At 44.6% G+C, this 15853-nt stretch overlaps 1 protein-coding gene across 1 annotated transcript; it reads left to right on the forward strand.

The window, feature by feature from the left end:
* The first annotated feature begins 1889 nt into the window (after positions 1-1889).
* Positions 1890-2648, forward strand: LOC125548446. Its single transcript, XM_048712036.1, has one exon. The coding sequence runs from the start codon at positions 1980-1982 to the stop codon at positions 2478-2480; it is 501 nt and encodes a 166-aa protein (XP_048567993.1). The 5' UTR covers positions 1890-1979; the 3' UTR covers positions 2481-2648.
* The last annotated feature ends 13205 nt before the right edge of the window (positions 2649-15853 follow it).

A 15853-nucleotide genomic window follows, 5' to 3' on the forward strand; every position in this document is an offset into this window, starting at 1 on the left:
TGATTTAGGTGGAAATCTATTCATGGGCCAAATATTTCTTTTGGTGTTACCTTCCTTCTTTTCAGTTGCAGCCAAGGAAGTAGTAGCATATATTTTGATACCTGATTGATAGTTTTTTTGGTTCCTGCAGTTGTAGTCCAAATTGTACAAGCACAAAGCATGTCTGGATAAAAGTGGAACCGCAGCAGTTTATCTCCCGAACCTAAAGGCGTTTTATCAGATATAGGATGGTGTTCAGAGGAGAGTTGTGGCACTTTATATATTCTATGTTCACATTAGGAACTTCTTTGAAATAATCGTTGGCTCGGTGGTCCTATGCTATGTCATGTTTTATGTGAGGTATTTCATGATTCAGATAAAAATGCACTTGCCAATTTTTTGTATCCATGGGAAGATTAGCAGGGGAGGCCCAAAACTTTTTTCTGATCAGTTCCCAAAACTTTTTTCTCTGATACTAGTGTTGAGATTGGGGAGTGATTCGGTTTGTAGAGTGTTTGTTGGAGGTAGTCTAGTACAGTGGAACAAACTGAAGGCAATATGTGGTGGCGTTTTGCTCAAATGGAAAAAGTGATAAGCTAGCCCGCAAAAAAAAATGTGATAAGCTGTGGACTATCGAAATGAGAAATGTGCAGCGGCTGACTATGGAAAAGAGAGAGACTGGGCTCCGATGGGCTGACTATTTGAACATCGCATACTTGCTTGTGTCTCTCCGAAGCTATATACAGTTGTTTTATGCATGAGCTGAATCCTTTTTATTCGTCAGCTGTAGTTCGCTCTTCCTTTTTTCTTTCTGTTGGTCTCCTGAGGTCTGCCTATCCCTGCCTTTTTTAATAAACCCAGCGTTGCTCTTTGTCCCTGGTGTTCTGAGCTCTCCTGCGTTATGCACAAGAACACCTCTGCTCTGGGCATGTTTAGACTAAGCTTCTCCACCGTTTTTTTTTTCTTGTCTTTTCTGTTGCTCTTTGGGTTTGCCTACTTATGTAGAATGCTGGTTTCTTTAATAGAAATCGGAGGTCTGTCGACCCCTCTTTTTTCATAAAAAATGGGAGAAGATTAGCAACTTGTGTATATCTGCGCTTTGGATTGTGCAAATGCCTCATTTAGAACTTCCACAAAGATGCTTCTCTGTCCCATCGCCTCACTAGAAATTCAAACCTCTGGAGTTGGCTGATACTGTTATTTGCACGAGTTGTTTCCGTAAGAAAGAGAAGCCACTAGTGTAAAAAAATGTTTCAATATTATGGGACGGAGGGAGTATTTGCCATTAGCTGGATTGCTGACTCAGACAAAAAGTCCCTGCTGAAAGGAAGCACACAACAGGATTTCCAACGACAATACCTAATAAATCGATAATGACTGATTAAGTGATTATTTACGGTGCATGCTTGTGCACGCCGCCGTGCGTTTTGGTTGACCGGATCGATCTGACTAAGTCCACAACGCCCTGGACAGCTTAGTCAAACACAACGCGATCGTCACTCACCACATCATTCCGATCCATCATTTTAATTTGAACAAGTTAATTTACTCAACAGTTTGAGACCGTGTCTCCGAGTTCTGACCGTGACTATGCAACCGTAGCTTATCATATATGCCGAGCGCCAATGCAAATCCGAGCTACGAACGACTTGTTCCCGCCGGAATGCCATGTCACGTTGAATAATTGGTATGGTCCGGAGGTCAGATACACCTCCGTTCTCGGTAACTTGTGAGCTGGGACAAGAAAACACCTCAGCTAACACCTGCTGTACACCTCCACACTCACCCGGCACCTTCCATGAAATGTTTATTGCAGACATGTTTAGACGATCATATTTTATGTTTGCACGTGACGGCAGCAGCTCTCGCCAACGGATGCATAAAAGGATCGAGATCGGTGTCGGATTAGCATTCAGCAACAGAAGTTCTTCCGTGTCACGGAACATACACCAAACCCAGCCTACGAGAGCGACCAAGGAGCGGGGAGAGCGTGCACGACCATGGAAGCCGAGGCCTTCCCGATACGGTTCACCAAGGGCATACGGTCCTACTGGCGCCGGAGCAAGTACCAGCGCGTGGACGGCGCCACGGCGGGCCGGGGCACGCGCCACCTGGTGCGGCTCGGGGACGGCGGCAGCAGCGACGGCAAGGCGTGGGGCGTGCGGCTCGGCGGCATGTTCCGGGTGCGCGTCAAGGCGCCGGCCTCGGCCGTGGCCGCGGCGAAGGCCCCGAAGCGCGTGCTTGGCCGGATAAGGGACGCGTACGTGGACGCCATGCTCGGCGCGGCCAAGAAGCACTCGGCGGCGACGCACACGCTGCCGAACGGGCCGACCCCGGAGGCGCTGTGGCAGAAGCGGGTGCCCGTGCGCCGGTCGCGCAGCCAGGCGCAGGTGCGGCAGAAGGCGGACGAGCTGGGCCAGAGGCTCGTCCTCGAGATGTACAAGTCCGTGCGCGCGTCCAGGGACCTCGCGGGCATGCTCGAAGCTTCAAGGGCGCGATAGCATGGATGCACTGCACCAGCGACTTGGAGGAAGGCGAATGATGTGTTAGTGTTACACATATGCTTGTATATGTAAGATCAGTTGGTGATATGTAATCTGTTCATAACCATGGGGCTTTGCTCTGCTGTAAATTCTCCATAATTCCATGACTGTTTGCTTGTGAGGTTATATGCGATGACGCTTAGGAAAGTGAAACTTCTTTGTCTACGCTGTGCTGATTGCTGGGCCAGCTGATCAGGCAATTACAGTGTGCAGTAAAAGATGCACCACGGAAGAAAAGAGAAAGAATGGCCAAAATGCTGATCTACAAATTTTCTCGCATGTCATGTGCGCCTCCGCACTCTCGACTCTCCTGCGTCTTCTTCCCTTGCACAAGAACTACACACCTCCCGCCAATTCTTTTAGATAAAAAGCATGTCCGGCTTTAAAGTTATAAAGCCAGCAAGGCCAGCATAACACACATAGGTAGCAATATTACAAGAGGTCTGCTTGGGTACCCCCCTCCCCCCAACCCAATGTATAAAGGCATTTTGGGCATACGGTGCTTAACGTATCCCGCGCCGTATGTGGCGTACCCATACAGGTAGAGCCGACCACACGGCTCGAGCCGATACGGCCGGTTCGCATCTACCCCTTCCCGTCGCGTGAAAAAAAAAACTCACGACCTGCGTTGATCACGCGGCCCATTCCAATGTCGCCCCGCCCTGCCGATCGCCGCCCTAACCCGCCGATCGCCGCCTTTCGCCGCCGATCTATCCGTGATCACGCTGCCAATTCTCATGTCTCCCCATCCGGCCGATCGCCGCCTTTCCCCACCGATCACCGACCATTCTCCTCGTCTTCACCCGGGATCTGGCCACCGTGGACGTTGTTGGAGTCGCCAGCCATACATGAGCTGGCCTCCGTGCAGGTCCTCGTGGTGACGTGGACGCCGTCGCCACCCGCAACTTCGTGATCAACCTCTCCGGGAACGTCGTCGCCGTCCGCAGCCAGGCCAGGCCGGCCGAAGTGCACGTACCTGCCATGTAAGCCGTCTAGTTTGTCAAAAAAATTGTACCTGTAAATAATTATTTGCAATCACTTGTTAGATATGAAGTACTCATCGGTATGACCGTAGTACATTTAATTTGATTTAAAAATGATAGATCAATTTTTATTTATAATGTTGCAGTGTTGGTAGTGAGGTCATTCAATGAATAAAGAAACTGGATTTACGGATCTGTTTTTGGAGGCGAGTGAGTGGGATGGTAGCGATAGTGTTGATCGTACGAATGGTAATGAAAGTAAAAATGATGATGATAGCAGCGACAATGAATCCCGGTCCTTGTACAATAATTTACCTGAGGAAGATTTTCAAAAGAAGGAGGAGGGTGCTTGTAGTGAAAACGTAAGTGACGTGTACATTCATTTCGTCGGACGAAGAATCATATGGGTACTTACATGTGCATTTGATTTTTTTATATGCAGGAGGATATTGACGTCCAGAACGAGGAAAATCATGGTGTTGAATCTTTCGCGGATAACATAATTCAAGTTTGGTCCAAACTTTAAGATGTCATACAATAATAAAAACTTGTTAATGACAACTTACACTTGCTTATGTGGAATATTGTAGGCTAACTTCGATGGTTGGAGTGGTGATGATGGCTATGAGCATGAGGATGGGGCTAATATGGACATTGAGGAGGCTGAAATCCAGCAACGTGCGCTGGAGACACAGTTGAAGGTTATGGGTATGACATTTGCATCACAGTGGGAGGCTTACATATTCTATAATAACTACGCCAAAGACCGTGGATTCAGTATCAGAAAATATAAGGTGAAACGAGGAAAAGGTCTTTCAACCACTATTCGGTATAGGCGATACGTTTGCTCGAGGGCAGGAAAACGTCTCAGTAAATTTTTAAACCCGGAGGGCCGTATCCGCAGGCTAAGACCTGAGACTCGTTGCGAGTGTGACACACATTTAGTCGTGAAGTTGGACAAAGGACGTGGAGTTTGGTTCGTGGCAGCTTTTATGGATGATCACAACCATTTGTTGGCTAGAGCAGATGAGGTGGTATTTATGCGGTCACATCGAGTGATGGAAGATCACCAGATAGCTGAGATCTTGGCGATGGAAGGAGCTGGGATCAGAAAGCATATCATCGTCGACAACTTCATTAGCAGGTATGGCTCGTATGATAAGTGTGGGTTTCTGAGACGAGACGTCTACAACTTATGTTGCTGAGAAAAAATGAAGTTGATTGTAAAGGGTGATGCTAACACGGCAAGCGGGATTATGAGGAGCAGAAAGGAGAAGGATCCAGACTTTTTCTTTGAGTACGTGCTTGATAAGGAGGGCCGTTTGAAGAGCATGTTTTGGTGCAATGCACAGTCGCGGCGGGACTATCAGTTGTATGGAGATGTGATTGTGTTTGACAGCACGTATAAGATGAACAGATATGGTATGTCGTTCATCCCCTTTGTTGGTGTAAATAATCATCGTTGCACCACAGTGTTTGGTTGTGCCATTGTGTCCGACGAGACCGAAGCGACGTACGTGTGACTGCTCCAGACATTCCTGAAGGCCAATTGTCAAAAGAAGCCAAGGTCAATCATCACAGATGGAGACGCTGCAATGATACGAGCTATTCGGCTGGTTTTGGTTGATGTGTTGCACCGTCTCTGCTCATGGCACGTGAAAAAAAATATGCAGAAGCACCTTAATTATAAATCGCTAAATGAGTTCAGGGCACTCTTGTACTACTGCACCTCTCCGGCCAACTTTGAGGCAAGATGGCACGCTTTTGTCCGTAAATGGAAGACTGATAAAACAGAAGAGTGGCTGCGTAGGATGTACACGAAGAGGGGTCTGTGGGCAGCATCATATCTGTCAGATGGGTTTTTTTGGGTATGCGCAGTAATCAGAGGAGTGAAAGCCTTAACTCTTGTCTTCACCTTCACCTGGACGGCGGTATGACTATTGTTGATCTAGTTGTACATTATGAAAACTGCATAGTTCGACTACGTGAGAACGAGGCGCATGATGACTGTGTTTCAAATCAGTCATTGCCACCATCAGTCACGGAATATAAGGACATTGAGAAGCATGCTGCCAAAGTATTCACTCATTCCAATTTTTATATTCTTCAACAAGATTTGAAGAAGATAGGAGATCTTGAGATTTGTGAGACGCTAGTGGGAGTTGACTCCACACCTTCATCGTGACATGGAGAAATAACCGCAAATTTCAGTTCAGCGTGAATTATCGAGCTGAAAACTCTGAGAATACGATAGACTACAGTTGTGGACGAATGCTTCGGAAAGGGTTGCCTTGCAAACACATTCTGTATGTGTTGGTTCATCTGAAAATATCTAAAATACCAAAGTGTTGCATCCTTAAGAGGATGTCGAAAGTTGCGAGAGGTGGGCTGCCTGCACATCGGAAGAGTGACATGTTTGATTGGGGTTGGACAGGGGCAGAGCAGCGTGCTCGCTATAGTCAACTCAGTATAACAGGAGCTGAAACTTTTCATGTTGCTTCAAATGATCCATTCGTCTTTGATGAGTTGATGCAGTGTCTGCAGAATATAATAGCAAAGAAAAAGGTCCCTGATGATGATGCTGTTGGTATTAGAAAAAATGTGCATGAGGAGCCACGTGAGCCGGAACAACATGTTGATGTCATAGGTGATCCCGTGAAAGTTTTCACGAAGGGCACCCCTAAACAGAGCACGACAGGGCGGGCAAAGAAAGATCCAAATGTTACAAAAAATGAAAGACCAAAATCATTGTCTGGGAGAAAATCCGGGGCTCTTTGTGTCATTTGTAAGAAAGAGAACCATAGACGACAAACGTGCCCTGAGAATGAAAAGTAAGTTTTACATTATTTTAATTATTTTTTATTTCTCTCTTTACAATTGTCCGATGAGTTGTTTACAATTTGTTATGTAGGAACTGGACATAAAGATGAAGTATTCATAATCAATGGAAGGCACTGGGACAGAGTTCAATTAGTATGTCGTACTATTTGTCGCTTTATTTTGGTTAATTTGTTCGATTCTAATGCGACATGGCACTTTCAGTTTATTTGTTTAAGGATAAGAGACATGGCACTTTGAGTTTATTCTTTATACCACCTTGTTCAATATTATGAGACATGCAATTTTTATTATTATGTGTGAAACATGATATATTTGTATGAATGTGTTACTGCTGTCATGACTTTGTCAACTGTTTAACATTTTTAAAATTTAATCTATGTGAAAAAAATATTTAAAAAAACGCCCAGCCGTGACCGGGCGCGCGCACGGACAGTATACTATAACGCCTTCTGAGAGGCCTTTCGGCCACCGAGCGGGGAGGCCACGGCGTACAACGGGGCATTTATTAGTGTTCTGTAGTGAGCTTGTGAGAAGGCGACGACGCGGGTATATAAACCGGTCGTCGCGTCTCTCCGCGGGCGAGGTGGGACTATATAAACCTAGTCGGCACAACGCGCCAGCGTCCCCATCCGCACATGAAGAGGCGTTAAAGGACCGGCCCACACGCCCGACGCGCGTCATTAATGGGCCGACAGATCGCCATAAATCCTCCTCGGGATCTTTGCATGTGCCCGCTCGGTGGGGCGGGACAAGACGTCTGCCACCGGGCCCGCGATTGTCGCTCGGTAGGCTGCTGGGCCACCGGACGCGCGCGTGGCGCACGGCGAATCGCGCCAGCCCGCACTAGCTGGACTGCGCGGGCCCGCCACTGCCTCGGCTGTCGGCCACCGCACGGGCTGGGATGGAATATTCGTCGGATCCAATGCCGCTGCTGCCATCAGAATCGCCATGGGATATTGTACAGTTTTGTCCACATCGCGTCAACTCAGGACGGCGAGGATATTTTTTAATAAATAAATGACCGCCACGAATACAAACAACAACAGTACATATAACATCGCAGCCGCAAACTGATACATTTTAGCACAGCAAAAATATTACTTGCCCACACGCATTTAAATGGTTAGTCTCACACGAAAGCGATAAATAAAACGTGAAAAATTGTCGAAATCTGTCCCAGTGCCATGACGCATTACAATCGATCAAAGTATCCAACAATGGCAGGGAAACCTTCTATGGGACTAAAACCATACCGATGCTAATACCTATTCCTTCTCTATGATTTTAACAATTTTCATCTTGACCTTCTCTAATTTGTTCACCTCTGAAAAAATAATTTCCGTGACAATACGTGGCCTTGACGCATTAATCTCTTCCTGGTCAAATTCATGTGTCCAGCGATCCCCATCCCAATATTTTATGCACCATGTCACAAAAAGTCCACAAGACACTTTACAGTAAACATGTGTGATCAGCTTACGATGTACCATGCACTTGCTTGTACTCATTTAACTTACCCATCTTTTTGTCTCGGCATTTTATACTCATTAATTGGCCACGATGAGACATCTGGAAATTTATTTGCTTCAAGAGTTGAGTTGGCCTCCATAATATCCTTAGAAATTTCAGCTCTCTGAAACAAATTAACAAAACCAGAATTTAATGTATGACCCAATATTTTTCTGGATGCGAGTGCGAAAATTATAGCGTACCAGGGTGGCAATCATATTGTGAATTCTTTGGCTAATTGCGCCTTTAGAATTTGAGTCAAGAACTTGAAACTCCTCCTTGACGATGTGCATCACTATGGTTATCCAATGATTATCATTAACGTGCATAGGAAAATACGCCTACATAGTAACCAAATCATGTTAGTGCAATTAAATAGTAATGACTAATAAAAACAAATAAATATGAAAGCACTACCTTGTCCCGTCTGAAATACTCATCCATTACTCTTGCGAGGACTTTTGTTTTCTTTGTAACATTCTCTAAGTCTAAATCATTTACTGACTTGATCTTTCCCCTTGCCTTATTCAACATAAATTTGGGGAACCACGTTGTTGATATGTAACGATCAGAAAAATCACGGTGTTGTAGGTGTTTACAATATGCATTGATGATCTGCATACATAAACAAAAAAATTCTATCAACTTGTGAAGTACAAATGAGAGTTTTGTTAAAACCAAACTCATACTTACAGCTCCATTCAACCATTTAAACGTCAGGACATCGTGAAGCATAGCTGGTGTACATATGTCCCCATCTAATGGCGGCACATCAACCACGGTTCGGTGTGCATGCTTTTTTGACGATGCGAGAGTCTCAACAAAAACTCTGGCTGCCTCTATGTGATCCGGAGTCATATTAAGAGAACTTGCTAGAATTGAATGTGGTGACGATGCAAACAGATCTAAAACAATGCAGCTACAGTCAGTTATATAATATAAAAAATTACATAACATGTGAATGAATTATAAAGTAGTATTTGACTTACTTTTTTTAACACGTTTCTTGCGGGTAATGAGAAGGTCGTAGGGGGATTGACAATATTTCGACTTTTTTGTTTTGCGCTTACCTTCATTTTCCTTACTGACTTCACCATTACCTATGTTGCTCTCTGTCGGGAAACTCTCAAACGTGTCTTCGGACTTTGTTGGTGACAAAGCATCCATAGACTCAACAGAAATATCAGCATTCTGCGGGGTTCGGGACATAGACAGAAAGTCTTTTGTATGTACAGTTGATGCCGAAGATGGAGAGTTTCCATTATCGTCTATAATGAAAGGATCAGTAGGTTCACCTTTACCCGGTGTCGTCGCCGGAGCACCCGTGTCATCAACGGGCAAGGAGGTATCATTCATACCCGTGAAAGATGTTCCTATCTTTACGTCCGTAGGTGATTCAATATCTGGCCAATATTTTGATGACTTGTACTGGCCATTCTCCATCCCAACTCCTTCACCTACATTATCAAATTCGTCATTGTTGTCCCTCTTATTGGGTTTGTACATCACACCTTCCGTGTTCAACTTTTTCATTACCATCTACAAACACAAATGAAACACGATAAGTAGTTGAACAATTAAAAAAGTTCAATACAACTTCTAAATTACCTGTGCACATCTTTTGGGTATATTGAGAACCTCCTTGTGAAGTAGCTTTATGCATGTCATCACACGGTCCATACTATAAGTCGTGTTTGATGAAACCGCGGACGTGCTTGGCTTTCTACTCCTGCCACCACCTCTCCGTTTAGGTTTCTTCGTTTCTTCCTCTGGGACAGTCCCTTCACGTGCTACCTTAGCACGTCTGTACTCTTCGCTACCGCAGTTTTCAATCTGTACAACAAACAATAAATTAAATTAAATAACGAATATACTTAATTACTATGTGAAATCAATAAGGACTATACTTATTGACTTACATTGTCGATGCCCCGCCCGTGCATGTTTTCATAGTCGTCTCGATTTTTCCCTTACGTTTCTGGCCAGTTAAGCATTAGTGGGTATTCACGAGACAAAGGATCAAATGTATCCAGACCAATTGGCTCAACTTTTTTCCAGTATATATACTGCATGATAGTAAACACAACTAGTCAGACAATAGATCACATAAAAAATATATGTACATACAACTATTACGAAATGACTTGTACCTGAAGAAGAGCCAAGTTCCCGATAGGCCACTTGAATTTTTGAAGATCTTCGACCTTTTTTTAATAGCATCCATGCACACCCCCAACGTGAAATCGTTCCAATTGTATGACTTGATAGCGTTCACGTCCTCCACCATTTTGTAATAACGATAAGGAACAAATTTGGTGGATTGTGGTGCTAAGACTGTACCCATAAGAACCAGTACGGCCCTTCTCACAAAATCATCATCATATGATTGAGTATCAACAATATTTTTTATCAACTCATCGATGAGGATTAGGCCTGTTCTTTTGTCTAGAAACCGATTCGGAACAATTTTTTGGCATCTAGTTGTATTGTTGCTATCATGCTACTGACATCATCACCGTCGTTACGTAGCCCGAATATGTCATAAACATCTTCATTAAGCACACTGATGCCGTCAGTATTTGGCCGAATAATAAATCGCTTTGTTCTACTATCATACGTTGTAATCATAAATTCCAATAATTTTTTCCTCATTTTCACTGAAGAATTCTCAACATACTGTCTAAATTTATGCCACGTAGCATCATGCGCTATCTGGGTGTGAATTTTCCCACCAATTCGCACCACTTCTCAACCGAGCAGTACACATCTCCCAATTCTTGCATTCTAAATAAGACGACATGTATCTAACTAGTTACGAGATTCAAAAAACATTACATATGGTTTAATACCATACCTTCCGGTGCCTCGACATGCACCGGCAGCCCCCGTTGGCTAACCCCACCCGGTGTGGGTTAGTCATGGCAGCCGCACGCCCTCTGCCCACACCACCGCGCTGGCCGACGGCCCGTCCTAGGGTTCTGGGTGCGGGCGACTTTGCCGAGATGGCACGGGCGGGCCTGAGATCCAAGTCGCGCGCGCAGATGCCGGAGTGTATGGCCGCCGTCAGGCCGGCAGGGAAGGGAGTTGGGACGGCCACGGCGGTGCGACCGTCGGATCGGGGTGAGGACGTGCGTGGAGGCGGCGGGGTTAGGCGGTCCTGGGGCGAGGTAATGGCGGCGTGGTTTCCATGCCATTCACGCACGTACGGCGTCATAGACGTGGTCACGCCATAGTGGGCCCCTTGGCCCGTCCCGTAAAACTACCGCCGGCTGGCCCATGATGCATTTATTAAAAACATGCGTTGTACTTTAACGACACCGTATGAATTTCTTATGGTTTTCTCCATGAAACACACCGAAAACACTGACCGGGCATGACGCAACGTGCGTTTGGTGTTCAAATTCGTTCAAATCTTGCGTGGGGCCCTAAGATGGGCATGCCCACTGCCTCCTAAAATTGGGTGACGTTTCGTGCATGCCACCTCGTACTACCCATGCAACCGGCACTGATCGGATATGAAGGATGTCAGCCCCGTACTATGTTCTCTTTTCTGACTCAGCCGGTGGACCCCAAATTTTTTCCACACGCACTCATCACCAGGGCCATCATGCGTGCAAGTTCTCATAATTTTCCACACCGTATGAATTTCTTATGGTTTTCTTCGTAAAACGCACCGAAAACACTTACCAGGCGTGACGCAACGTGCGTTTGGTGTCCGAATTCGTTCAAATCTTGCATGGGGCCCTAAGATGGGCATGTCCACTGCCTCCCAAAATTGGGTAACGTTTCGTGCATGCCACCTCGTACCACCCATGCAACCGGCACTGATCGGATATGAAGGATGTCAGCCCCGTACTGCGTTCTCTTTTCTGACTCAGCCGGTTGACCCCAAACTTTTTCCACACGCACTCATCACCAGGGCCATCATGCGTGCAAGTTTTCATAATTTTCTGACACTGTATGAATTTCTTATGGTTTTCTCCGTGAAACACATCGAAAACACTGACCGGGCGTGACGCAACATGCGTTTGGTGTCCGAATTCGTTCAAATCTTGTGTGGGGCCCTAAGATGGGCATGCCCACTGCCTCCCAAAATTGGGTGACGTTTCGTGCATGCCACCTCGTACCACCCATGCAACCGGCACTGATCGGATATGAAGGATGTCAGCCCCGTACTGCGTTTTCTTTTCTGTCTTAGCCGGTGGACCCCAAATTTTTTCCACACGCACTCATCACCAAGGCCATCATGCGTGCAAGTTTTCATAATTTTCCGACACCGTATGAATTTCTTATGGTTTTCTCCGTGAATTCAATTCTATATTAAGTAGTGTTTTTAATATAATTACATAATAAATTATATATTAAGTATTGTTTTTAACATAACTACTTAATAAATTCCATATCAAGTAGTATTTTTTAAGAAGGGTATTTTCCAAATTATTATTACTTATAAATTATAACAAAAACCTCTTTACTACTATGAAAACTACTTTAGCCATTAATGCAAAACACACACAAGAATAATGAACATTACATAAATTATAGAACATTTATACAATACGTAGGACTTTTCATAAATTACAGAACATTTGTTAAAAAAACTTAATATTATTTTTGAAACAATAAAGAATAAACAAAAAAAACTTCGACGCCGCGCGTTGGCCGGCCCAGTGACTGTGCGCGAGGGCGCGCGTGGGCCGGCCCGTTGATTGTGCGCCCGGTGCGGGGGCAGGGTCGGCGGGGGTTAGGACTAAAGTTTAGTCCCACCTCGCCCGCCGAACGACGCCGCCACCGCCTTAAATACCTGCCTCCCACCTCACTTTCGAACTCCTCTGATTCCCGCCCCGTCCCGCCATTGCCCCGTTTGACTGTGCTGCAGGCCGTAACTGGACCGAAAGGCCAGCCCTTTCGCCACCCGGCTTAATCGGGCCGGACCGATTAAGCGCAGTTGTGGCCTGCAACCACAGGCGGGCATATTTTTTTGCATCACTATTTGTTGTCTTCTATGAGTCACGGCGCGGGGTAGGTGGAAGGGGTGCTTTTTTAGTCCCACTCGCGCGCCGAGGGACGCCACGACCGGCTTATATACCCGCTTTCGTGCACATTGCTATATCAGACAGTTAGTAGTAATTTGGTTTGACTTTGCACTGCCAGGGGCGGCACTGCCGTACTGCCCGGATAGTGTAAGCTCATTACACTGTCCAGGCAGTGCGTCAGTGCTTCAAGCAGTGTAAACTCAAATCACATCATTACTATATGTCTTATTTTTTATTATTTGCCACACTATGCAAATTTAGTCTCATCTCAGTCAAATTACATTAGTACTATCTACATTATTTTTTTGACATCCTTCAAATGAGCCCAAATTACATTAGTAATATCTACCATCATGACTAGGATGCATGACAACTTTCGTACCTTTTTGCCACTTTATGAATTTTCTACATTTTTTGGGTGAAAACACCTAAAACACTGACCGGACGTGACGCAACGTGCTATTGGTGTTGAAATATGATCAATTTTTGGATTCAGTGTGGGAGTGGGCATACCAGCTCACTTGCAAAATTTGAGGCCATACTGAATATGTCAAAAAATTGACCTCGTTCTCCGGATACCGTTCGGGTAGGGAGCAAACGCCCCGTCTGAAAAGTAGTTTTTTTTCGACATCCTTCAAATGAATCCAATTTTTTTTCATAGTGTTCTACCATCATGACTAGGATGCATGGCAAGTTTCGTGGTTTTTTTACCACTTTACGAATTTTCTACATTTTTTCGGTGAAAACACCTAAAACATTGACCGGACGTGACTCAACGTGTTATTGGTGTCGAAATACGACTAATTTTTGGATTCAGTGTGGGAGTGGGCATACCAGCTCACTTGCAAAATTTGAGGCCATTCCGAATATGTCAAAAAATTGACCTCGTTCTCTGGGTAAGTAGTTTTTTCCGACATCCTTCAAATGAACCCAAATTTTTTTCATAGTTTTATACCATCATGACTAGGATGCATGACAAGTTTCATGGCTTTTCACCACTTTACGAATTTTGTACAATTTTTTCGGTGTAAACACCTAAAACACTGACCGGACGTGACGCAACGTACTATTGCTGTCGAAATACGACCAATTTTTGGATTCAGTGTGGGAGTGGGCATACCAGCTCACTTGCAAAATTTGAGGCCATTCCGAATATGTCAAAAAATTGACCTCGTTCTCTGGGTAAGTAGTTTTTTCCGACATCCTTCAAATGAACCCAAATTTTTTTCATAGTTTTATACCATCATGACTAGGATGCATGACAAGTTTCATGGCTTTTCACCACTTTACGAATTTTGTACAATTTTTTCGGTGTAAACACCTAAAACACTGACCGGACGTGACGCAACGTACTATTGCTGTCGAAATACGACCAATTTTTGGATTCAGTGTGGGAGTGGGCATACCAGCTCACTTGCAAAATTTGAGGCCATTCCGAATATGTCAAAAAATTGACCTCGTTCTCCGGATACCATTCGGGTAGGAGCAAACGCCCCGTTTGAAAAGTAGTTTTTTTCGACATCCTTGAAATGATCCCAATTTTTTTTCATAGTGTTCTACCATCATGACTAGGATGCATGACGAGTTTTGTGGTTTTTTTACCAATTTATGAATTTTGTACAATTTTTTCAGTGAAAACACCTAAAACACTGACCTGATGTGACGCAACGTGCTATTGGTGCCGAAATACGACCAATTTTTGGATTCAGTGTGGGAGTGAGCATACCAGCTCACTTGCAAAATTTGAGCCATTCCGAATATGTCAAAAGTTGACCTCGTTCTCCGGATACCGTTCGGGTGAGCAAACGCCCCGTCCGAAAAGTAGTTTTTTTTACATCCTTCAAATGATCCCAATTTTTTTTCATAGTGTTCTACCATCATGACTAGGATGCATGACGAGTTTCGTGGTTTTTTACCACTTTACAAATTTTGTACAATTTTTTCAGTTAAAACACTGACAGGACGTGACAGAACGTGTTATTGGTGTCGAAATACGACCAATTTTTGGATTCAGTGTGGGAGTGGGCATACCAGCTTACTTGCAAAATTTGAGGCCATTCCGAATATGTCAAAAAATTGACCTCGTTCTCCGGGTACCGTTCGGGTGAGCAAACGCCCCGTGTGAAAAGTAGTTTTTTTGACATCCTTCAAATGAACCCAATTTTTTTCATAGTGTTCTACCACCATGACTAGGATGCATGACAAGTTTCGTGGCTTTTTACCACTTTACGAATTTTGTACAATTTTTTCGGTGAAAACACCTAAAACACTGACCGGACATGACACAACGTGCTATTACTGTTCTAAACTTTTCATATATGTACAATTATTAAGAGTGTTTTCCAAATTATTTTTTAATAAACTCAAAAATGTTAGCCATTAAATAAAATTTCATAAACAATTATAACAAAAAACTTAATATTTGTACTTATAAATTATAAAACAAACTCAATTTTCTTAGTTATACATTACAACAAAAAACTCATTGTTATTATAACACTTAAAAAATTAAATAATGAACATTACATAAATATTTAAAATCTAATTAACAATTCTATTTTAAGTGTTGTTACTAATCTACACAAATACATGAACAATATATTCGTGGGACGGCGCGCGTTAAAATTATTTTTGAAACAAAAAAACCTCCACAGCGCGCGCTGGCCGGCCCAATGACTGTGCACGACGCCGCTTCTGGCCCGGCCCATTCACTGTGCGGCGGTGGGGGGGCAGCGTCGGCGGGGGTGAGGACTAAACTTTAGTCCCACCTCGCCTGCCGAACGACGCCGGGACCTCCTTATATACCGGCGTCCCTCCTTACTTTCGAACTCCTCTGATTCCCGCCCCGTCCCGTCACTGCCCCGTTTGACTATACTGCAGGCCGTAGCTGGGCCGAAAGGCCGGCCCTTTCGCCGCCTGGCTTGATCGGGCCGGACCGATTACGCGCAGTAGCGGCCTGCAA

Source organism: Triticum urartu, chromosome 3, assembly GCF_003073215.2.
Source record: "Triticum urartu cultivar G1812 chromosome 3, Tu2.1, whole genome shotgun sequence".
NCBI lineage: Eukaryota > Viridiplantae > Streptophyta > Magnoliopsida > Poales > Poaceae > Triticum > Triticum urartu.

What these genes read in the sequence shown, in the direction of transcription:
- LOC125548446 (XM_048712036.1), top strand. Translation starts at nt 1,980, where the DNA reads ATGGAAGCCGAGGCCTTCCCGATACGGTTCACCAAGGGCATACGGTCC.